The sequence below is a fragment of the Nomascus leucogenys genome, chromosome 3 (genome assembly GCF_006542625.1).
Source record: "Nomascus leucogenys isolate Asia chromosome 3, Asia_NLE_v1, whole genome shotgun sequence".
NCBI lineage: Eukaryota > Metazoa > Chordata > Mammalia > Primates > Hylobatidae > Nomascus > Nomascus leucogenys.
Window position 1 is genome coordinate 58,046,926 of NC_044383.1, and position 25,623 is coordinate 58,072,548.

Sequence of the window (25,623 nt, forward strand, 5' to 3'; positions counted from 1 at the left end):
TGCTTTGTTCATGATAATATCCAGTGCCTGGCAATACGTTATGCACACAGTACAAACTAAATATTTGTTGAAGACAGAATAAATAGGCCAATTCATTGCATAAAAGCAGTGAATTGTTTCCTCTACTGCGCACTCTTCCACCAGTTGAAGAAATTCATTTCTCTTCCTTATAAAGCTACCTTCTCAGCCAAAGCTGTTTTAACAGTGAAGGAAAGACCACATGGCTCAGCAGCAGCAAAGGGGCAAGAGCTCCTAAAACAGAGAAAGGTGGGCCAGTTTCCAATGTTTATTGGGTCTTTCCCAGACATTGAGAGAAATTATATTCATGACGGGGATGTGTCTGAGGTGGTAACAGTCTACAAGTGGATTATCCATTCTTTTCTGCTGTCCCTGACATTTCTGCCACCCACTATTGTAGGACACAGAGTTGTGAACATTAGACCACGCAGTCTGGAGATCCTGTCTAGTATGCAGAGCTTAAAGTCATAGAGAAATAATGACAAGAGCTTTTATCCAACTATTCACAATATCAAAGACCCATTCACACTTTTGTTTAATCTTTTAATTGATGTAAGACATAAATGTAATATGAGATATGTGATTATAAATGAGAAATCATATTTTCAAGCATAAAAATATATATTTCCTAATCTGCTATGGGAAAAGTATACACACAAACACACGTATAAAAACACACACATCATATATAAAAACTATCTCAAAATGAATCAAAGACCTGAATGTAAGATCTAAAAGTATAAAACTCTCAGAAGAAAACACAGGGGTAAATCTTAATGGCATTTGATATGAGAATGATTTCCTGGATATAAGACCAAAACCACAAATAACCAAAGAAAAAATAGATCAATTAGACTTCATCAAAATTAAAAACTTGTGCTTCAAAAGTACTATCAAGAAAATGAAAAGACTATTCACTAAATGGGAGACAATATTGCAAATCATTTATGTGACAAAGATCTTCTATCCATTACTTATAACTCAACAATAAAAAAGACAAATAACTCATATTTTGAAAGATAGATCATCTTTAGAGAAAACACAATTTTATTCTTAAAACTGAAGAAAATATTTTGATAGATATTTCTCCAAAGAAGATATAGAAATAGCCAACAAGCCCATGAAAAGTTCATCAATATCATTATTCACTAGGGAAACACAAATGAAAACCACAGTAAGACCCTACTTTATACCCACTGGGATGTCCATAATATGAAAGACAGACAATAACAAGTGTTAACAAGAATTTAGGGAAATTAGAATTCTCTTATTGATAGGAATGTAAAATAATGCAGCTACTTTGAAATACAGCTTAGCAGGTCTTCAAAAAGTTAAACATACAGTTACCATAGGACCCAACAATTTTATTCCTAGGTATATACTCAAGAGAATTGAGAACATCCATATCCCCAAAAACTTGTACCTAAATGCTAATAGCAATATTATTAATAATATAGTCAAAAAGTAGAAATAATCCAAGTGTCCATTAACTGATGGATGAATAAACAAAACCTGATATGTCGATACAATCACTGGGCAATAAAAGGGATAAAGTACAGAGATATGCTCTCAGTCTAGAAAACATTATGCTAAATGAAAAAAGCCAGATATAAACAGACACATATAATATGATTCCATTGATAGGAAATGTTCAGAATAGGCACACTCATAAATATAGAAAGTAATGGTTTCAGATGCTGTATTTTGAGGAGAATGGGGTAATGAAAGCTAAAAGGTATGAAATTTCTTTTTCAGGGTGATAAAAACATTCCTGAATTACATAATGATGATGGCTGCACAGCTTTTTGAAAACTACTAAATTGTACTCTTTAAAAAGGTGAATTGTATGGTATGTAAGTTGTATCTCAATTTTTTAAAAACAGGTAATCGCCAGCAAAAACTAAAAACAAAACAAAAAATCAGAATTTACTGATTCATGTACCATGATTCAATTTACTCCTGATAATGTCACCTTCCACAGAAAATCAAACATAATTTGCCTAATATAAAAACTATCAAACATAATTTGCCTAATATAAAAACTATCAAACATAATTTGATAGTTTTTCCTTGGCTATCATATCATATTCTCTTTCTGGATTTTTACCTTCAAATTCTAACTGTATTAGTTCTAGGGTGACCAACCATTCAGTCTGCCCAGGTCTAACAGAAGTTCTCAGGACATGGGAGTTTCAGTGCTAAAATATGGAAAGTTCCAGAAAAACCGGGACAAGTTTGTTTTGCATGACATTGCATAATTTTCTTAAGTCCTCCAATCCTCATTTAAGTACTGGTTATACCCACTATAGACTGTTTATTTTTTGCATATATGAAATGTTTATATATTGACAGAATTTTTAATAACATATGATGTTTATCACCTACTCTATGCTAAACAATGACATAACATAACACTTACGTCTCGATATCACTGGTGTCTGGCTTTTAAAAAAATTTTATTTTTCCATAACTTGGGGTACAGGTGGTATTTGGTTACATGAGTAGGTTCTTTAGGTGGAGATTTGTGAGAACCTGGTGCACCCATCACCCGTTTATATTCCTTCCTTTTATTTCTACACCTCCTCCCAATGCTATTTCACTTGTTTTAATGGTTTATGTTATAAGGTAATTGCTTACAAATTAGTGTATCTTTTCTAAGACTCTCCTGAGTTTGAAATAGAATAGCGAACTGTTTTTTGAGTGTTGCAATTGGAGATTTCCTTGGCTACTAATACCCGAATCTAATGCTGTGTGTAAACCTGCCTTAGTGCCTAAATTAGCTCTCTTCTTGATTTTGTCATATCCATTTAATCTCTTGAGCTAAAATGAGTTATCTTGCCTCCTTTGCTTTCTTATCACATCTAATGAATCACTATACTCTAATTATACCACATGTGAAATTTTCTCAAATCTTCTCTACCTCCTGCCTCTCCTACCTAGTCCCCCTAATATATGTGCCTGAGACTGAAGAGTCGTCAAGTGTTTCTCGGACATTTTAAATCCATGATAACTCTGAAAAACACAAAAACCCCATTATTTTAAATCAAATTTCAAAATAAAATGCAGTATTAAAAGTAAAACCAAAGCCAAGGTACGAGTTGCTTATTTTCTCCAAATTAGATAACTGTCCTATTCTTCTGATGCAGCACTTCCTGCCTCCGATCTTTCTCTCTCTTTAACACACTTACACCCATACGCACCCACACACACAAATTCCCACCCACCCACGAAACCACATACACACATACACGCACACTTCAGTGAATTCCTATAATTTTATGTTACCTTGGCATTCATTTTAAATATAAATTGAACATTCTCATACCAGAAGCAGAGCTTAGCCACCATTGGCACAGCTGCCAGTTCTCTGCCTCCTCCCTGTTCCTTAAGGTGATCCATCCAGATCTACCTCATACAACTGCCTCCTGGTGAAACAACTTCCCATGGAACAGCTAGTTGCAAGCTATGTGGTTTGCCCACTGACCCCCAACACCTCCCCAGATATGCCACAGGGACTACCTCTCAGTGCAGCATGACTCCACTGAGCTAGTGCCCCCTTGCTCTACACTGACCAATTAGAACTCCATGAGGAAAACCTGCGTGGGTAAGAGCCTGGACACCAGTAAAGGCTCTGGTCTATGAGTCCCTCACTCTCTCTCTCTTGCTCTTCACTAGCTAGTTGCACGTGTATTTCTAAGACAGCTCCCAGCTTCCTGTTGGCCCTTGGAGGCATGCTGGCCCCTTCTCGCTAGGATCTGTCAGTGACACATTGATTCTGTTATTTCATGTGTTTTATTGTGTTGCCTCCTCAGTGTCTCACTTGACTGACACACCTGAATCTAACTCTCCTCCTAGCCAGGGTTCTCCTAGACAACTCTCCTGACATCTTGGTAGGAATAAACTGGACACAGGTCAGTTAAGAGCCACAGGGGTATCTGCCATCATGAACAAGTTTCCTTTGAAAGGGGCATTTGGTCACAGGTCAGTCACTTTGGCATTAGGCCATTCACAAAGATGAACTATTCCATGAAAGGTACACTGTAAACATCCATGACCACACCCCTGGAACCCCATTGATACGGGGCTAGAGTTTATAGCCACTCTGGAGAGAGACCTCAAGACCAAATAAAAGAAAAATTCAATGCACACAGATTCCAGTAGTCAGTATATGGTTTAAGTCACCCCAGCACAACCTGATGTTCTGGGTCTCAGGGTAATTGTTTTCTGCTTCTGGAAGATGGTACCTAAATTTGCATACCTACTAAACTATTCAGTCTTTAAAATCCATATTACTGGCCAGGCACTGTGGCTCACACCTGTAATCACAGCACTTTGGGAGGCCAAGGTGGGCAGATCATGAAGTCAGGAGTTCAAGACCAGCCTGACCAACATGGTGAAACCCGTCTCTGCTAAAAATACAAAAAGTAGCTGGGTGTGGTGGCGCATGTCTGTAATCCCAGCTACCTGGGAGGCAGAAGAATCGCTTTAACCCGGGAGGCAGAGGTTGCAGTGAGCCGAGATTACGCCACTGCACTCCAGCCTGGGTGGCAGAGCTAGACTCCGTCTCAAAAAACAAACAAAAAATCTGTATTACTGTTGCAGCTCTGTAAATCCTTCCCTGACTACATCAAGCCCAAACAGAAGAAATCATTTTCTCTTTTTAAACACATTTTAGTATTGTATTTATTATTCAGTATTATAATTTATTTGATTATCTAACTATCCTCTCCTCCTCCAACTTGAGAAGAAACTCTTAAGACAAAGATTCTATCTCATTTTTCTATCTTATACCCAAGGAATAGCAGGCATATGACTCAATTTGTTGAACTCCAGTAATATCTTGATATATTTATTACTTTGATTAAGTGATGACAACTCAGGCGACATGCTTAAAATATGACTGACATTTTAACAATAACTTAAAAGGAACACTTGGATAGTTTATATACATAGTTATCAAAAATATAAAGTATATTGACAAGTGTATCCATCAATCTAGACTTGCATAATAGAACATACCAAGTGAGGCCGGGCGCGGTGGCTCACGCCTGTAATCCCAGCACTTTGGGAGGCCGAGGTGGGCAGATCACGAGGTCAGGAGATCGAGACCATCCTGGCTAACACGGTGAAACCCCATTTCTACTAAAAATACAAAAAATTAGCCGGGCGTGGCTGCAGGCGCCTGTAGTCCCAGCTACTCGGGAGGCTGAGGCAGGAGAATGGCCTGAACCCAGGAGGCAGAGCTTGCAGTGAGCCGAGATCATGCCACTGTAATCCAGCCTGGGTGACAGAGCAAGACTCTGTCTCAAAAAAAAAAAAGAATATACCGAGTGATATGAGTGCTATCACCCTGCTTCCTGTCTCTCTACCAACCACTCTTTTTCTTTTTCCCTACTCAGTTAAGCTTTCAGAGAAAGTCATGTACATTTACCCTCTCCTTTTCCCGACTTCTCATTTCCTCCTCAAGCCTACAGAAATACAGCATTTCCACCCACTTATATATTGAAAATGCAATGGTAAATGCCACCAATGGCCTCTATATGACCAAAACCAAAGCACACTTTTCATCCCTTATTTCTTGATTTTCTGCTGCATTTAACACTGTTGGGCATTCCCCTTGAATCCCTCTACTACTTTGGCTTCTGGTTCTTTAACTATTACTTCTTGGCTGAGTTGGGGGACCCTCATACTTTACCCATTCCTTAAACATTGCTTTTATCTAGGGCTCGCTCTTATTTGTTTTTCTATGTATCCTTTGGTGATGCCATCTATTTCCCCAGTTAACTGAGGGCTAAAGGTTAACGGAGCCAACCTCTTATTAGATATATATGCTTGGATAACTTACAAGTATTACAAAATCACTATATGAAAATCTGAACTCACCACTGTCCATCTGATATGGTTTGGGTGTGTTCCCAACCCAAATCTCATCTTGAATTCCCATGTACTGGAGGAGGGACCCAGTGGGAGGTAACTGAATCATGGGGGCAGGTCTTTCCCACGCTGTTCTCATGATAGTGAATACGTTTCATGAGATCTGATGATAATATAAGCGGGGGGTTCCCTGCACAAGCTCTTCTCTTGTCTGCTGCCATGTGAGATGTGCCTTTCACTTTCCAGCATGATTGTGAGACCTCCCCAGCCATGTGGAACTGTAAGTCCAATAAACCTCTTTATTTTGTAAAATGCCCAGTCTCAGGTATGTCTTTATCAGCAGCATGAAAACAGGCTAATACACCATCTATGCCTAGATTTGGTTTACAGCTTTAATTCAACTTCTTGGTAGTGGCTCTTAGTCACCCAAGCCATTAATATGGTAATCCCCCTAAACTCTTTCCTTACAACCCATATGCAATTGGCAATCAAGCATTGCCCATTTTACTTCTCACTTAGCTCGTGAAATGTCTCCTTCTCATAACTTCTATTACTCCTTCCTCTAAGTTAAGACCTTATTATCTCTCCCTGGCCTATTGCAATAGTTTGTTAATTGATTTACTTGTCTCTAGTTTTGCCCACTTCACATTCATAGTCCATTTTCCCTACTTCTCCTAAAGCAAATAATACTTATTATCTATAGACATACATCTACTGATAAAGCAAATCTGATTATGCCATTCTTCTAATTAAAACCCATTAATGCAATCTTCGTAACTGCATTGTTTATTAAATTTTATATTTTGACACAGTTACCATATAGAGAAATCTAAGTTCTGTCCTAAAATACTAACCTGGGAGGCACTCATATTTTCTATTATCTTTTATTTTTAAAAAAATATTAAAAGAGGTCTGGTCACTAGCCTCTATTGATTTTCAGACCCACTGAAAATCATAAATTATAAATTTAAAAATATTGATCTATAAGCTAAAGCCTGTCTTCAATTACCCCCTCCCAATTTATTTTTGTCCTTTCCATGTTAACCTAAAAAGGGATTTATGTGGCTATGGAGAGTTCCATTCACAAACATTACTCTCTACAGAGAATCAGCTATCATACGGAATGAAAGCAAACTTTAAATTCTTCAAGTCACCGACAGAGAAGTTCATTATTTTAAACAGAAAAGAATTGAATGAGCAAAGAGATTGTCAAAAAGCAGGATCCAAAGAATCTATAGTTGCTTCTTCTCGGCCTCGAAACTCAAAGAGCCACAGAGAAGTTTCCACTAGGTGCAATTAAAGTGACAACAGATTTCTATAACTGTGAAAGTGAAAACAAAGTAAGAGAAAAATTATTTAACGTCTTGTTTTGGAGGATGGCAAATGCTAGTTCATATCTAATAATGTCTAATTTAAAATGAACTTTGGAATAGGTGAGACCAATTAAAATGAAACCTCGATATGTGGAATATAAAGAGATTTTAAAATCAATGTTAATTCCTCAAAGAATTTGAATTCTAAAATAAATAAAATGTTTTCTAATTCCTAGAATATAAGATGAAAACTGGGGATGTAAGTTCTCTATGAATTATCCAAAAAGTTTCATCATACAAAAATGGCTTTACATACAGTCAGAATATCTATAGGAAAAAGAAAAATGACAACATCATTTAAAGTACTTCTTCCAAGTTTGTACTTTTTAAAATGTAATTATCAATCATTTTTACTATTGCTAATTCAAAACTATTTTTATTCCTTGGAAAATACTGATTAAATGTAGAAGATGATATTCAAGTATACTTATTGGGGTAAAACCTATAACACCTATTAAGCCTCCTGAAATTTACCACATTTCATATCCTAAAACATAAATAATTTTAAATGATATGTTACTCTATGTAATATACAAAATATAAGCATTTCAATGACCAAATGAAGGGCAAAGCAGGGAGTAGAGAAGAAATCAAATCAGTCAACTCTGAGTTTCAAATGTGAATGAGACTCTTTCTGTTGGTCATTTAACTAATCATTAGCATCTACACTTAAGAATTCAATAATAAAAATGAAACTAGATGGACAATCCACTTCTGTTCTTGTTTTTGTTTTTGTTTTGAGACAGGGTCTCACTCTGTCGCCCAGACTGGAGTACAGTGGCACGATCTCGGCTTACTGCAACCTCCACCTCACAGGTTCCGGTGATTTTCCTACCTCAGCCTCCCAAGTAGCTGGGATTACAGATGCCCACCACCACTCCCAGCTAATTTTTGTATCTTTAGTAGAGACAGGGTTTCACCATGTTGGCCAGGCTGGCCCCAAACTCCATAACCTCAGGTGATCCACTTGCCTCGGCCTCCGAAAGTGCTGGGATTACAGGCATGAGCCACTGCGCCCAGCTGGCAATCAACTTTTAAAAATTGTCAGTTACCTTTAAATAATATATGTTGAAGGTTAGATAATGGACTACCTATGCATTTCCCTTAAACACACTGGCCTCCACTCGGCACCCTGTGTGTACTTTGCCTCCGTACTTCCCTGAGGTGTTATGTTCCAGCTCATACACATTCCAAATCTAAAACAATCAAACAAACAAAAAAAGAATTGCTATCATTTTAGAGCCCTAAGAAAACTGTCCCTTTTCTCCAACTAGTTTAATCCTTTCAATATGGTATTAGAAACATCACTAAACAAAAATATTAAATCCAGAGCTCAGCTAATTTTATCTAATTCAACAGTAGCCTTTTTGTTACATATACAAGAGCAGCCAGAGTATCTACTCTCACATGCAATGTGAATAAATCTGTAGCCATGAGAGACGACATTTTCCGTCAATAAAACCAATGCCATACTCACGGTGAAGGTTGGTGGGGCTGGTTTTCAGCATTTCTTGGTGTTTTGCAGGCAGCAGGCTTCGCCATATCCCTGACAACACACCTGGGGCGCATGATAGACAGCACAACGCACTATTAATTATAAAAAGGGTAGAACACATCTAGAAATTAAACACGGTACTGAAAAACAATCTAAGGGAAAGTCTTTGCAAGCCCCTTCAATATTAACCTTGGGACCCCAGCAAAGCCCTTGGAGTTGGACAACTTTGGCTCAGGCTTCCAAAAGCTCAATTATACCCGAATAAAATCTGTGCTAGCCTCTGTATTTGACTTCCCTTTTAGCATCAATAACATGATTGTCAGCAGCTTTTCCCATAGCAGAAAAGCTACTGAAAGCTTTGGCGTGACCATATGAAGACGTCTGAAAGCATAAAAATAGGAACAGCTGTGGAGTTGATATGTTAAATTTTGAGCAGGATATTCTGTGACTTTTGCTATTTTACTAAAAAATACAGACTTTTTTTTCACATCATCAATCACCACACAGGTCTTTGTGCAAAAAGATCTGAGAGGCCTCAAGGCATCCCCCTTGTTCAAAATTTCCTCATGCTAAGAGGGGAGGAAGAGATCAAAGACAATGTTCATATATAATGTGAGTGTGTGTGTGTGTGTGTGTGTGTGTGTGTGTGTGTGTGTAAACTAAGAAAAGATACCTCCAAAATGTGAAAAAAAAAAGTAATTAAATGTCTGTGCCTTAAGTCATCCATCACAAAATAAATGCAGATGGTAGACAATATAACAAAGCTCCAAAGGGCAGCAGGAAGAGATATTCCTACTTTCATGTAAACAGGGCTTACAGAGCACTGGTGACATTTATTGGCAGAAATCAGAAAACACCTCCATCTGAGGATAAAACATGCATGGCTCAGATATTCCTTCTCCTCAAAAGCTTTAAAATAAACATATTTTAAAGAAGAATAGAGAAGGCTTGGTTATAAAACTTAGACCTCACATCTTAGTCTTTGCTAAATAAAATGCCCCTTAGGATCCAGAAGGCTTCAAATATGAATCTGGTTCTTAAGAGCTTTCATGGAGGCTTCTTGGAGATTTGACTACCCTGCTCATATTTAAGGCCAGTCATGTTATTCCAGAAGTGGATCACTGGTGAGGCAGTGGTAGATAAACTGTTTTCCCAGAGCTTAAGGCTGCACGGCAAATTTCTCCACTTCTGAAAGAAATAATACAGGAAAACATGGACACAACGCACAGAAACGTGCACACACACACTGCTCATTCCAAACAAGGTCAGTAAGACTCCAAAATCAATATGTAACGTGACAAGAAAAGAAAACGGTGCCATGTCAAAACCTCAACACACCTTCCCTTTGGGATAAAAGTTTCAAAAAGTGGTGTTCATCAAGAGTTGATGCTAAACTTTCAATGAATTGGTCAAGAGATGTGAGTCAATGACATCCACAGGACCCACAAAGCCTTGTGTTCTTTCCCCAGTGTGGTGGGAGAAGGCCAGTCGTGATCAGCCTTGAAAACGTTCAGGAAGGCAGTTGCTAGGGAAGTGTAGCCCTAGGATTTCTGAACTCTGAAATTTTAATATAACTTACACAAGCTAAAATGTCCGGCAAGTTAAACTTCATAGCATTCGAAAATCCTTAGCAATTCTCACTTAACTAAAAATAGCATATGCAGCATTTTTTGTTTGTTTTTGTTTTTTTTGAGATGGAGTCTCGCTCTGTCGCCCAGGCTGGAGTGGCGATCTCGGCTCACTGCAAGCTCCACCTCCCGGGTTCACGTCATTCTCCTGCCTCAGACTCCTGAGTAGCTGGGACTACAGGCGCCCACCACCATGCCTGGTTAATTTTTTGCAGTTTTAGTAGAGACGGGGTTTCACCGTGTTAGCCAGGATGGTCTCGATTTCCTGACCTCGTGATCCACCCGCCTCGGCCTCCCAAAGTACTGGGATTACAGGCGTGAGCCACTGCACCCAGCTGCAGCATTTTTAATCTACATGCATTGATTTGTGAAAATATCTGAAATATCACCAACTTGGAAAAATTCTAAAGCATTAAATCTATGAGAAATCTTAACTCATCTCTTTTTTTTTTTCCCTCAAGTCTTAGGTATTCATACAAAGCTTTAAAATAAAACAAATCTACTACTGAAGAGTTTTTAAAAGTATATGCTGAAGTAACTATTTTCTAACAAATATAAGGTATTAAACAACATTAAAAGTAGGTTTGTAAGCAAACTTTTTTTTTTTCTGACTAAAAGGCCTTATCTGCTGGGCGTGCTGGCTCACGCCTGTAATCCAGCACTTTGGAAGGCGGAGGCCAGTGGATCAGTTGAGGTCAAGAGTTTGAGACCAGGCTGGCCAACATGGTGAAACCCCATCTCTACTAAAAAAATACAAAATTTAGCCGGGTGTGTGAGGCATGCCTGTAGTACCAGCTACTCAGAAGGCTGAGGCGGGAGAACAGCCTGAACCTGGGAGGCAGAGGTTGCAATGAGTTGAGATCGTACCACTGCACTCCAGCCTGAGCGACAGAGCGAGACTCCATCTCAAATAAAAAAATAAAATAAAATAACAATTTAAAAAGGGCCCTATCTTTGTAAGTTCTAATCTCAAGTCCCAGTGGTTTTGGTTTAAAATTACAAGTTAATATACTGTTTTTGTCTATGTATGTTACAGAATATTTCTGAGAAAAACTTCATTCAATTTTTTGAATTTTAAAGTTTTATTGAATAATAAAAATAAACACATTAATATTCAAAAGCAATATATTTAGAATTAATCTGAATAAAACAGGAAAACAACACATTTTCCATAATAAGATATATCCTGGCCACAGGACAAATATTCAAGACTAGAGCAATGTAGCTAGCTATTGAATCTGCATTTTGAAGGGAGGAAACTAATTGTTTCAGGTTGCTAATTATTTACCCAATTTTGGGGGGTTCTAAATCATAGCAGTAGATATTCCTGCATTTTCTAATTTGACTTCTTTTTAAGCTAAAATTTTTTCTAGATATAAGAAAGAAAAGGAAGAAAGTACCCTACATTAAGAGTAAGACACATCAGAAGTATATTCACAAGATTTTTGTTTGCTTGTGTGGATTACCGTTTCTTTAAAATTATAATTGAATTGGATCATAGTTTGGAGGGATAAAACCTTAATAGTTTTGACCGTTTTAACATATGGAAACTGTGTAACCTCAGCAATTTCCACTATCTCCTATGCATTAGATTTGGTATAATAATATAAAACCCTCATACTTTAAGAGATACAACAATGATATTTCAGTATGTTGCAGCTTTTAAGGGGTCTGTCTCCGTGTATAATTCACTCCTTCAGCCGGACATAAGGAGACCACAAAAGCTGCCACAATGCTGACTTCCCAGAACTACCACGGATTGAAGGACTAGGAATTCAAAGAGTTTGACCTCTTACTCTTTGCAAAGTCTTTAATTACTCAGATTTATCAGATTGGGGCTCTTCCACAGTCTTCTAACTGCATGTGAGCATTCCCTCATCACTGAAGCATCACTGAAGATTTATGCAAATAAGACATTCTGCAACCGCCTCAGGGGAATGTTCCTCCTGACTCCGCCCTCAGCGCTGCTGGGTTTTATGAATGACTGCAATCAATGCGATGAATGGTTGCCAACTGCCCACTCAGCCACTTCCACTCTTCAGTGCACGTACACACGGGAGAAACTAACATTGCCACAAGCCTGCAGATGAAGCTATGGCAAGGCTTTCATCTCTCCAAACAGGAACTAAATGTGCTTTCAGATACTTAGAGTATGTGAATTAAAAATTCTAAATGCCTTCAAGAAACACAATTTACATAATTACTTTCTCTCTTTTGACATTCCATTTCGGTTCCTGCAATCACTACCCTCTACCCTCCCTCCCAAAGAAAACCACCACTATTTTATGTGAAACTTTATCTGAATTTGAACTTTAAATGGTTTTATCTTTCATGACTAATGTCAGGAAACTAGTTACTGTGCAGGAAGCGGCCACATAGTAGACTATAGCACATTTACATTTCTGTTCTCAATGTTATGGTTTTTTAATTTTCCTATCATAAATGGAGACAATTATCTCCAAACAGTGTTGGGGAAATACATGTATTTGTGTCTACTTCCCAAGTGTTATTATAGAGTCCACATTGATCCTAAGAGACCTTAGGAGCAGTTAAGATAATATAAGGTTGACAAAAATGAAATGTTTTTCAAATATACAATTTTCTGATTTGCTGATCACTGATTAAAAGTAACTAGAAACAGACAAGAAGAGACTTCAGGGGCTCTGTAGCTGGCCATCTTTCCTTCTACACCCCCCATTCAGTGCTTCATGCCATTCTTCAACATGATATTAACCATAAACTACCCCAAATACATGCAAAATTCCTATTTCCTGCCTGATTCTTTCTTCTTAACTCCAGTCAGACATCTAACTGCCTCCTCAACATTTTTACTTGGGTATTTAATAGACATCTCAAAATCAGCATTTCCAAAATAGAACTTTTCATCTTTTTTCCCCCAAACCTGATCCTCCAGAAACCATCTCCACCTTGGCTGATCATAACTACATTTCTCCAGCTGTTCAGGTGAAAAACTTTAAACTTGACTCCTTGTTTTCTCTCACATCCTGTGTCCTAATATCAGACTGGACGTATTTTCTAAATTTGTGTAGAATTTGACCACTTATCAACCCCTCCACTATTGCCACCCTGTCCTGAGCCAATATTGTCTTTCATTTGAATTCTCACCATAGATTTTTAACTGGTCACCCAGCATTTACTATTGTTCTCCTCCTGGAGTCTATTCTCAACACAACAGCCAGAGTGACTCTTTTGAAAGATAAATCAGGTCCTGCCACCTCTACCCAATAGTTCCCTACTTTACTCACAAGAAAGTGCCAGAGTCCTTAGGATAGCATCAGGACTCCCTCCAGCTACCTTCCTGCCTTGAAATCTCTGCACCAACCTTTCCTGCTGTCTGGAATGCTCTTCCCCATACTGGTATGACTAAACCCCTTACTTCTTTAAAGTCTTTGCTCAATTGTTGAGTTTTTGATGGTTGCTACCCTAATTATCCTACTTACTACTACAATCTGCTCCCCTCACCACATCCAAATATTTCCATGCACCCTTCACATTGCTCTACTATTTTCTGAGATGTACTGTCTCCTACTGCTGAAATATGAACTTCTCAAGATCAGAGATTTTTGTCTGTTTGGATCACTGACATATGCCAAGAGCCTAGAACAGTGTCTTACATGTAATAGCAACTCACCACATATTTGTTAAATGAATAAAGAAGATAAAAAGAATGAAAATCTATAGATATCAAGCTCGAGTAACTAATTGAACAGGTAAAACACAGTGATTTAAAACAGATTCTAGGTAATAATTTTTGTCTTATTATAGCAAGTTTCTATTAAGTATTTATAAAATATAAATAAGTGACCAAAAAGTTTTATGATTTGATTAACTTCACTAAATTTGTTTTCATATGGTTTGAGTAAGATTCACTCTCTTTCTGAACAAGAACGAGAGTATTTCATAGAATATGACCTATTTAGTGGAAAGGACTCTTTAATATCCAATTACTGCTTTGAACCAGTGAAATACTATTTAACATCTGGTGTATCAATATTTTATCAAATAAGACAGTAAAGTAATTATATATGGGGAAATTTCTTAATAGTAAAGAGAAAATTAATCCTTTTTTTCTGATTTTTTCTAAAGAGAGTAGGAAAATAAGAACTTCTACTTATTTAATACCTATCACATGCCAAAATACAGCATATCTCACGTATTCTTCATACCACCCTGCCGGGGGATATGATTCTCCTACTTGGCCAGTGAAGAAACTATGGATCTAAGAGGTTAAATTATTTTTCCAATGATAAATGGCAAATGTTGATACCTTAAGAAGTCAGGATTTTAATCAAGGTTGGTTTGGTATTAAAACTAATGTCCTTTCCACCATTCCAGGCAGCCCTCTTTCTTCAATACTTAAAAGATGAATGGAAACTGATAAACATCAACTGTGAAGTTACGGAGTCCAGCATCCTCAGACGTGTTTCAATATCATTGATTTCCTGATATAGGTATATTGCTGAAAGTATTCAAATCATCCTACATAATTCAGTGTTCTTTAAACATTATTCTAGTATTACCAGACCACATCCACGAAATATTACATAAAAGCAGAACAATGGTGACATCAGAATATTGAGCTGGCTAAGCTAGAAGTGTAAAGTGACCTTAAGACCAATGGCAATACTGGAATACTACAAAATGTGAAATGCAAGACAAATTATCTGGTACGTAGAGAAAGGGTTTCTATAATACAAAAAAATAAAGAAAGATGAAAAGACAAAAGATTCATTTGCAAGACAAGTAGAATGCAATTGATAAAAATGTCTTCGAATATATATTTTAAAGGAGATCTTTAAAAGCGATCTCATGTCCATTCACAAATTCTAAATGAGGAAAAGCTGAAGAATATTATTTTAAAACTCACTTTATATAAAAATTTGAATATTCATGTCAATTATCAGTGAACAAATGAACATGATGACTGTTACCCATAAGATGAAGATGGAACAGTGAAAATTCTACACCACAAGGGAAAAGTGAATGTTGACATTTCAAAAAGCCAGATTTACTAATCACAAACCATCAGGTCCTGTTACACCACCAGTGTGCATTCAAGAGAGCTTCAGGAGTTTATCAGAGCAATTTTTACTTTCAAAAGGCATGGAAGATAGGTGAAGTAGGTTCCTAATTATAAGACAAGGGAAACCAGCTGGCCATTTTTCACAGTGAGTGATGAGAAATGTTGACCTTCCCCTGAAGAGGCCAGGAAATTATTCACAAAACAATATGAAAAGTCTAGGATTCTAAAATAAAGGTGATAACAGACCAAAGATTCACTACAAAGATTAATAGGAGATTTTAAATTTTGGAAATCAAATTTTTCAAAGACTGAGAAGAAAAGAAAATAATAGGTAAAAAGTCAAGCCTCTGGTCTTCTTAATCATTGAAATCTACCCCATTTATCATCCTTTAGATCTCCAGAATACAAACAGGCTTGATTCTATAAGTTTCTCATATTGTTTCCAAGATTTTGGCAACATTTCCAATTAACCTCTTTTTACTCAAGCTATTATTTTCTATTAACACAATCAGTTTATTTCTCCATTCAGCAATTCTTAAAATGCAATACTTTACTTACTTATGGATTTATATCTGCCATTATTCCCTACATATTCATTCTCCTATTTGCTTTTATTTTCTACTTACTAACCTGCATTCATTCTCCAAAAACCATGTGCTGCCTGCAAATCCAACACAACTTTTGAAAAACTTAGAATGCCAGAAATTTCCTGCCAGTAAACCTGCAAAGGAAAACCTGTTCATTCCATAACAAAACAAAACAAAACAAAACAAAACCTATCCACTGAGAAGTAAGGAATTTCCAGAAGAGGAAGGAATAGTCAGTGTATTAGAGGGAGGTATCAAATAAGATGAGGTCTGAAATCATGCTTTGAACTCTCCAGAAGGAGAAAGAGGTGAAGCTTAAGTGGAACTGCACTGGGCTGAGGAGAAATAGGGTGATGTGAAAATAAAGAGAGAATGAAGATAATTGCTACAAACATACATGAAAGCTGTACTGAGAAAAGAGGGTATAATGAAGGGAAGATGGTCTTTCTTACTTATGGGTACAATTCTAGGTGAGTAATTACCCACGGGAAAGGGAGAAGTTAAAGATACAGAAAGAGAGGAGAGAAGGGGAAGTGAAAGCAAGCGGTAGGGTGAGGAAGGGGAAGAGGGAGAGAAGAGGAGAAGAGTTTAGTGACGAAACAAAGTTGCTGTGGAGGTAAAGAGGGATTACATGAAATAAACACACAGGGGATTATTTCTCAAAATGTCACCTTTCATTTGACCATAATGGCCATCTCCATTTTCTTCCAGAAAGATCCATGCAGGACAATGCTGCATTAGATTCATTTTGGAAAGGTTTAGAGAATGAAAATTATTTCTCTACCTCTTCACATATTTCTAACTCAGTTCCTAGAGGCAGAAACTTTGGCTCGATACTTCTTTCCCACCTGTATCTGTGCCAGAAGAGGGGAAGAGGGGAGACATCTGAGAGGGCTCTCTCTTCCCACCTATCATTCACTAATAGTTATGTTTTCACTATTTAGTGGGGTCATTATGTCTTCTGCAGGAAGAAATTGGCAGTTTCCTCTTTGGCTTGTTGGGCGCAAAAAAAAATTTTTTTTTACTTCTTCTTGAGTACCCCGCTTCTCTACAGGAAGCCCTCTTGGGCAGACCTCGGTAGGGCAGACTCTGCCAGGCTTCTAACTCTAGCTAACTCTCTTTCTTTCTCACTAACCCATGTCTACTTGAATATTTAGGTAAATACATCTGAAGCCTGCTTAGAAGGGTTAGTCTTTTAGATTTAAAGTTTTTTTTAAAAAAGAAAACTAATTTGGGAATGACAATCTACAGTAATTAGAGAGGACATGAGAAAAACTACAAGGACATCTAATATTTCCAGCAAGGTATGAAACATAGTCTGGATCCATAGATTCAGTGTGTTCTGTTCCATGACCCATGACAGAAGGTGCTTCTGTGTAAAACATCATCATGGGCTTCAGTTGTATAAACAAAAGTCCCAGTCATTTTATTTTCCACTAAAGAAAACATATTGATCAAAAAGTGAGAATGACAGTATTACAGGAATAATCTTGGAACTAACATATGTTATCTTAAAGACGAAATTGTTTATAGCTTTTAGTATTTCCATTTCTACCAGTAAAGAATTCCAGCACCCCTCACAACTAACTTTCGTGCCTTACAGCCCAGTTGAAAACCACTAGTCTCACCTGCTGGCTTTGTCCCAAGCCAGGCTGTGTGTAGTCTCTCCGTCATAAGAAACAATCACCGACTTCATTGAGAGAGAGGTGAGAGATTGTTTAGTAGGCAATAACATCAACTTCAACAGCTATATTAACTCTCTCAAAGAGAGGCAAATAACTAAAAATGGTCTTGATTAACTTGAAAAATCAATTCAGCAAAACAAGATGAATGTCAAGAAATGTAAACCTATTTAGATATGAACAGCAAACAACAACAAAACAGGAAAACAACAGTTAATAATACCAGCTAAGATTTCTGGCACGTACAGTGGGCCTGGAACCATGCTCCGAATCCCACATGCTTTTGGTCATGTCACATAGTCACATATCAAATATTATGACTGGTGCTTTGTGAGTTTAAAAAAGGATAATGTCACCCAAATTACAAAATTTATTTGTGAAATACCACAGTTTCTTCTTAGAAGCACAGTTCATCATTTCAAAATTACCTGATATCTGTGAAGTATTTTGTATTGAGCAAATAAATTATTTCGTTGTCACTCAAGTTGTAGCAGGAGCCACAAAATTACAATAGAATATTTTGAGTTGTAAGCATTAGTCTTTAATTCACATCCCCTTCCCATACTGCAACGTTGTAAAAGAGTAAGAGATAGTTGTCAGATAATGGTTGTCCACACTTTAAATGTTCAGGATAAAAAAAATGAAATTTAGCAGCAGAGGGGGAAATTGATGCCATTTGTAAGGATAATTGCCAGAGCTATTTTACAACTAAGAGTTTTCTGTTTTCTATTTGTATCACAAAACCACAGCTCTTTGAATAATGTTTTTAGGTACTTCTATGTATGTAAGTATGTCTTTTCCCCACAAAGCATTCATTTTCCTCCCTCATCTGGGAGCCCAATAGCTAAATAAATATCTACTGAGAGGTCCCACAATGGTTCCTTGGTGGGATTTAAGTGGATTTTAAATAGCTAAAATAAAATGGGAAAGTGGAATTTGGAAAAGCATTAATGAACCATTTCAGGCACTACCTTCAATTAATTGTAACTATTTTTTCAACTGATTCGCCTGCCTAGGAAGTTAGAGAAAAACTGGATCCGATGAGATATGAAAATGTATTATTACATGGGCTTTTACTTTCGTAAAAATATTAAAGTCCCATATGAGAAATATACACCTTTCATTTTGTATTGTGAATTAATATTTCTTTATTTTTTCAAGAGGTCACAGGCCTCTTTTTCCTAAAATATGACCAAAAAGGGAAATCAAATCAATTTGAGACTTACATGGCAACTTTAATATTGGAATATGATTACTTGTTTGTCTATCTTTTGCATGTAGAATGAGAAAAGCAAATCAATCTTGTAAATAACTTTTTCATCCCCTTCATCCAAACTGATGGAAATATGAACAAACATTTAGGAAAATACGGATGAATAGTATGGCATGTGAAAAGATAGTCTAGCAAACAGAATTTCTTACTTCTCACTGACAAAGGTGAATATGCTCTAAGACATCTGCTTTCCCCCTTGACCTGATAGGGTTGTGATTTTTGTGGCCTCACCTGAGCTAATTATTCCTGAACTGTCATTTCCAGACTTCACCTCCCATTACCTGTCATGTATTAAATCTGTATCTATCAAAAATTCATAATTCCTAATATACCTTATTTCCTAAGTCTGGTAAATCTACATCACATTTTTAGAACATCATTTTGTCACTTTGATCTCCATTCCATATCCTACTTTTCTTACCTCAAATTACCTGACCCCTTCTCCCATTCCTTTAATTTTTAGTCCTTTCAAAACTCAAATGTAATGAACCTCAGAAATAATTTCAGACTAAGTACTCTCATTTATCCACTACCAACTTCTTCAGGAAACACACGTTCTTATATAGGCATAAGAGAATTTGTTTAATAGCAACAGTCCAACTACTGGGAAAAAGTTCAAGAAATGTCTACATTGGAAATATATGAAATGGTAGTGTCTTCCACAGCTTCACTGGGAAACCCTGATGATTATGACATCAAATCTTTACATAGTGATTGGATGTAATCAATGAACAAATACAGGAAGCCTGCACTGTGCCACATACCATGACAAATGTTACGATCACCAACCAAAAACAAGTCACTCTATTCATCAATAATAGTAGCAATAATAATAAATTACATTTATTAAGCACTTATGATAGGGACTTGTTTAAGCTCCTTATATGCATTAACTCATTTGATCCTCAAAGCAACTCTATGTGGTAAGAAGATTAAATAACAACATCTTGATAAAGCCTTTACACAGCTCTGCCCTGTATAAGTTGCCACAGCATTAGATTCAAAAGCTCAACTCTTATTTTATTACTAAACCATTGTATTTCCTTGAAGTTGCTTAAATTAATTTTTAATTAAAATTTAATTATATCCAAATATAGATAAAAACAAGATCAAGCATAGGAATCTTGAATTAATAATATAATAAAGGCTGACTCTTTTTCCCCTAAAATGTTAAATTAAAATATATTTATTTTATAGAATAAAAATTTAGTTTATTATACTTTAAATATGTCTATACATTGTCATGTCATTTAGTGTTCTTGAGGGTTGTAAAATAATTTTAATTATATTATCATGTATAACTAATACTCACCTTGCTCTTCAGTGTCACTTCCAGAGTTCTAATTAACCCTGGCATTTACTTTGCATGTACTTATTTATAGATTCGTGTATATAGAAAAACATCAGAGGGTTTCAAACTCTAAGACTGAAATTTGTCACCACTTTTGTCAAAGCCATTAACTTGTTCATTAGCATTCATGCTTCTACTGCAGGCAAACCTAAAACTACAGAGAATTCATCAGCCTTGGGATCGCTAACTCTATTGTTAAAAATTCCTTACTATTGGAATATTATTTTTAAAATGTTTACTGAAATCTGCCTTTATGTAACTTTCATACATCACTCCTATAACTTTGCTCTTGAAAAGCTGCATAGAGTAAGTTTGTTGCTTTTCTAAAAGACCATCTCTGCATATATTTAAATTCAGTGGTCCTGTTTCCCCTTTAACCTCTCTTCACTTCTGTTTTTCACCAGTCCATCAACTATCTCTCACTAGGCATATATTCCAGAGACCTAACTACTCTAGAGAAGTTTTTGGTTAATAACTTTCTTAAAAGTTGACTCCCTTTGTTGTGCAATATTTTTACTCTAGGTCCAATACAAATGCAGATTTTACAACCCTCTCTAATAACCAGGCCATATACAAAGGCCAACTGACAGAAATGAAATTCAAGGCAAATTATCTATGAATGGCTTCCAAACCTGGCTATACATCAGAAATATCTAAAGAAACTTTTAAAAGGAAGACTTCTTTGGGTCCTAGCTCAGACCTACATAGCTGGGATTTGGGCTCAGAAATTTTCATATTATTAGCTCTCCTGGGTGGCTCTACTGTGTTCAGGCAGGTGTTTGGGAACTGCTGTTGAAGAATGAGCCATTCATTCAATCAACTAGATGAAATGAGTCCTTTCCTTAGAGGAAGCTAAACCACAAGAGGACTCCATAACTTGGACGACATTATCACAGTCCTTCATAAAAGAGCTTTCCCTGAACTGCATTTTAGTGTTATACCCTCAGCTTTTATAAGAGGCCAATACAAGAAATAGCTGTATGAAGTCGGTTTCTGTCTTTACTGTAAAAGAGTGGTGAAGTCACTGACTATTATATCAGTTTGATTCCATTCTAATAAACTCCACATTAATTTTTTCAAAATCTAACACCAAGAAAAATGATATTCCTCTTATACTACAAATGTTTATTATGATTTATTTTGGTCAGGGATCAAAGGAAGCTCAGAGCACACTTAAAGTTTACTATAATAACTCTGTTTACATAGTAAACATGTTTATAATATCAATTTTTTCTTGGTTGTAAGTTTCAATTTATATTATATTAATGCTTTATGTGAAATCCTGTTGAGAGAAGCAAAATAGAATTGTGGAAAGAAAGAGAGAAAGAAAGAGAAAGATTAAAACCTAACAATACAACAATCTTAAAATCCTAAAGTACTTTTGTATTTCCTAAATTAGATATGTGGGAAAATTTAATCCTTGCAGTAGGAAGACTACATATGTCATGCTAACAGTAGAGTGGAAATATTACAGATTAAACGTTTCTACTATTCATACATACATTTCGTATATATATTTTTTAGGCAAATAACTATATCTTCTTTTACCTATAGAGAAATTTTGTGAGACATTGTCTCTAAAACTACATAATTGTCTCATTGAAAAACTTTTCTACCTTTTCCTCTTATATATAAAACATTAAGTAGTAAATTAGCCAATTAAAACATTGGCAAGAAACAGTAAATGTGACACTGTCTTTATCAATTCAAATCACCCATAGTTTGTTGCTATGTAACTCAAAATAACCCCCTTACTTTAGAAGTAATCTTTTAGTTTTGACGCTAAGTAGTTAAGAATTACTGATCTTTCCCTAACAATGAAAATTTAAATACTAAACTTTATCAAAATCTTAAATTTTCCCCAAAAGACATTATTAAAATTATAAACATGCACTCCTAGACTCAGAGGAAATATTTGCATAACATATCTTAAATATACATTACATATAATTAGGTGCATATGTACATATACATATACATTACATATATGTACATAGATAGGACTTGAATCCAGAATACATAAAGAATTACTATAAATCAATAACAAAGCAACCTATTCTATGACTTAGGAATTGATTTCTCAATATTTACCTAAGAGAAATAAAAATATAGGTCTACAAAATGATTTGTACCAGAATGTTCATAGGTCGGGCACGGTGGCTCATGCCTGTAATCCCAGCACTTTGGGAGGCTGAGATGGGAGGATCACCTGAGGTCAGGAGTTCGAGACCAGCCTGGCCAACATGGTGAAACCCCGTTTCTAATAAAAATACAAAAGTTAGCCAAGCATGGTGGCTGGCACCTGTAATCCCAGCTACTCAGGAGGCTGAGGCAGGAGAATCGCTTGAACCTGGGAGGCAGAGGTTGCAGTGAGCTGAGATCATGCCACTGAACTCCAGCCTGGGTGACAGAGTGAGACTCTGTCTCACAAAAAAAAAGAATGTCCATAGAATATTCATAGTAGTCTTATTCATAATAGTTTAAAATTAGTGATAATCCAGGTGTCCATCAATAGAATAACTAACTGAAAAAATCATGGCATATTCATAGAATAAAAAATATTTTTAACACATGCAATGATATGGATGTATTTCAAATATTTTTAGAGCAAAGAAGCCAGACACAAGAGCTCTTACTATATAATTCAATTTTTATAAAGCCTAAGAATAGGCAAAAAGTAATCAATGATGACAAGAATCAGAAAGTAGTCACCTCTGGGGTGTATGTGTTTGTGTGTGTGTGTGTGTGTGTGTGGAGTGTGTGTGCTGAGGGGTGGTATTGTGATGTTTTACAGCTTGGTTTGAGTTGTGGTAACACAGCTCATGCAACTGTGAACACTCATCAGACTAAGCACTTCAGATCTGTGGATTTTATTTTATGTAAGTTATATCTCAATAAAAAAGCAAAAAAAAAGAAAAATTACTGATAGACTCAAAAAAGTCAAAATTCTACTAATTTAAGGATGTCATCCTTCATGCCAGTAGAATATAATTAATGTGCTTTGGAAAGCAATCACTCCAATAAACAACTATGGAAGTCAAATAATTAATACACTTTTTCAAAGAAAATAATTTACTTCTTTATACTATGTTGGAATCAGAAGGATAAATGTAAACATAGTTAAAGCTAAGAAATATATTTATGTAGGAAAACTTTTGCACCAAGATGAATTGTTTCATATACATGAAAATCTTAAAGGAGCTTTAAAGCAGAGTTCAGGAAAAGTCCAAACCATGCTACTGCATGTTAAAAAGCATTACCTTTTATGTAGATTATTTGAAAGGTAAATTTGCATTCAGTATTTCTCAGAAAATATTACTTAAGATTATACTAACATTTATTGCTGGGAAAATCCTAAAATTGATACTTTGAAAGGCTTTATATACATCCTATGTAGAACCAAAATATGTCTTATATCATATATCTTACAGTAAGGAAAAGGACATTTATTTTCTAACAAATCATGGGCATTAGCTGCAGTTTCTAACAGCAACATCTCATACCAAAGGCTTTAAAAATTATTTTAATTAGAAACATATCTAAAAAGGCAAAAAAAAATCATGAAAGTCTCATCTACTCCTATTACTTTAAAAATTAGATAAATAAGTGGAAGTTGTCCATCACTATGTTCTAACCCTGTTTAACTCTTCAATAGGCATAGATAGTTTAAGACCCTAAAGGTAAAAAGCAACACTCCCGTAATTCAGTCTGTTTGGCTGGGGAGAAGCATGAAAATAGTCTCAGAGCTGTAATTCTGGCATCCTTATTAGAGCTGCTGCAACTCAGTGGTCTCAACAGAAGAGCAGGTGCATTTGCTTTGGCTATCTTCCTCATTGAAAACTCAGCCCTAAGTGGTTTGAGAATCCTGGAGAGTCAGCTGGAAGTCACTAAATTAAGCTATTTCAATGTACTGTTATTCTAATAGGTAAGTATGTTTTTATATTTAGGAAAGAAACTAATTCTGAAAGGGAAAAGTACAGTGGTAATGGGAGGATATGAAATAATGGAAAAACAATGAGAAATAAGTCAGAATGTTAACATGCTTTCAAAAACAATTTACATCAATGGATCTACTTCTCTACACTTAATGTTTTTTCCCCCTCTGTTTAAAATATTGTTCAAAAATATTCACTCATTTTTACCTCCACCCCACTGTCCCACTTCGTTGTTACCAAGTTTAGCTATGCCATTTGCTTTAAACTCACAGTAGCCAAGGTGTATTTATTTCCCACCATGTGAACTGGGCCTTGCCACGTGACTTGCCTTAGACAATGGGATGTTAGCAAATAACACAAGAAAGGGCTTAAGATGTGCTCCTTGACCGGTCGAGGTGGCTCACACCTGTAATTCCAGAACTTTGGGAAGTTAACGCGGGTGGATGGCTTGAGGTCAGGAGTTCAAGACCAGCCTGGCTAACATAGGGAAAACCAGTCTCTACTAAAAATACAAAACATTAGCTGGGTGTGGTGGCGTGCACCTGTTAATTCCAGCTCCTTGAGAGGCTGAGGAAGGATAATCGCTTGAACCCAGGAGGCAGAGGTTGAAGTGAGCCGAGATTGCACCAACGCAGTCCAGCCTGGGTGACAAAGTGAGACTCTGTCTCAAAAAACAAAATGAAAAAAAAAAATAAGATGTGCTTCTGCATTGGAGCTTGCCTTCTTGACTGCCATTACTGTAGGCAAACCTGAAACACATGGAACAAATCTGAGTCCAATCTGCAGCTTGAAGGCCAGGACTTGCCAAGCCTAGCATAGGTGACTTTCACCTAGCCAACCTGAGGAAGCATGAGGAAGCCCAGCTGAGATCAGCAGGGACCCTCCAGCTGTCCCACAGACCACCTGAGAAATAAACGCTGTGCCCTGAGATTCATATTTCTCCTCTCTACTCCAGAATCATTACTTAGTCCTGTGGGGATATCCAGCTATATGATTTCAAAAAAGACGTTTCCTCCCATTGCAGCAGGTCCAAACTTCCTAGCATATTCTCATGATGCCCAAGTTCCAGTTTTCCTGGTTATTTCGTAGTAGGAACCTGCCCTAGGGCTGCTCTCTGGGGGGACACCACCTTCCTCCATCAACTACTTACCTCATTCAATATAGATTCCCAAGGGCCTCGCAAATTTCCCGATTTCAGAAGTGAATTTGTAGTAGTATCAATGAGAATGATTAGAGTCTCTGTGATAGACAGGACTTTGTTTTATTCGTTACTATATCTCTAGTTCCTAGAAAATTGTCTAGCACCTAATAGGTGCTCAATATGTATTTGCTAAACAACTGAATAAACATACTGGAACTTTTT

The 25,623-nt window shown here is 36.5% G+C and overlaps 1 protein-coding gene across 17 annotated transcripts in view; it reads right to left on the reverse strand.

Annotated features, from left to right (window-relative positions):
• RIMS1 (regulating synaptic membrane exocytosis 1) overlaps nucleotides 1-25,623 on the reverse strand; it is a 522,383-nt gene that overhangs the window by 430,619 nt on the left and 66,141 nt on the right. For all 17 annotated transcript variants that reach the window (XM_030809350.1, XM_030809351.1, XM_030809340.1 and 14 more), the window contains exon 2: nucleotides 8,743-8,823. In XM_030809350.1, coding sequence (XP_030665210.1) covers nucleotides 8,743-8,823 — 81 coding nt within the window. The remainder of the gene's footprint in view (nucleotides 1-8,742; nucleotides 8,824-25,623) is intronic.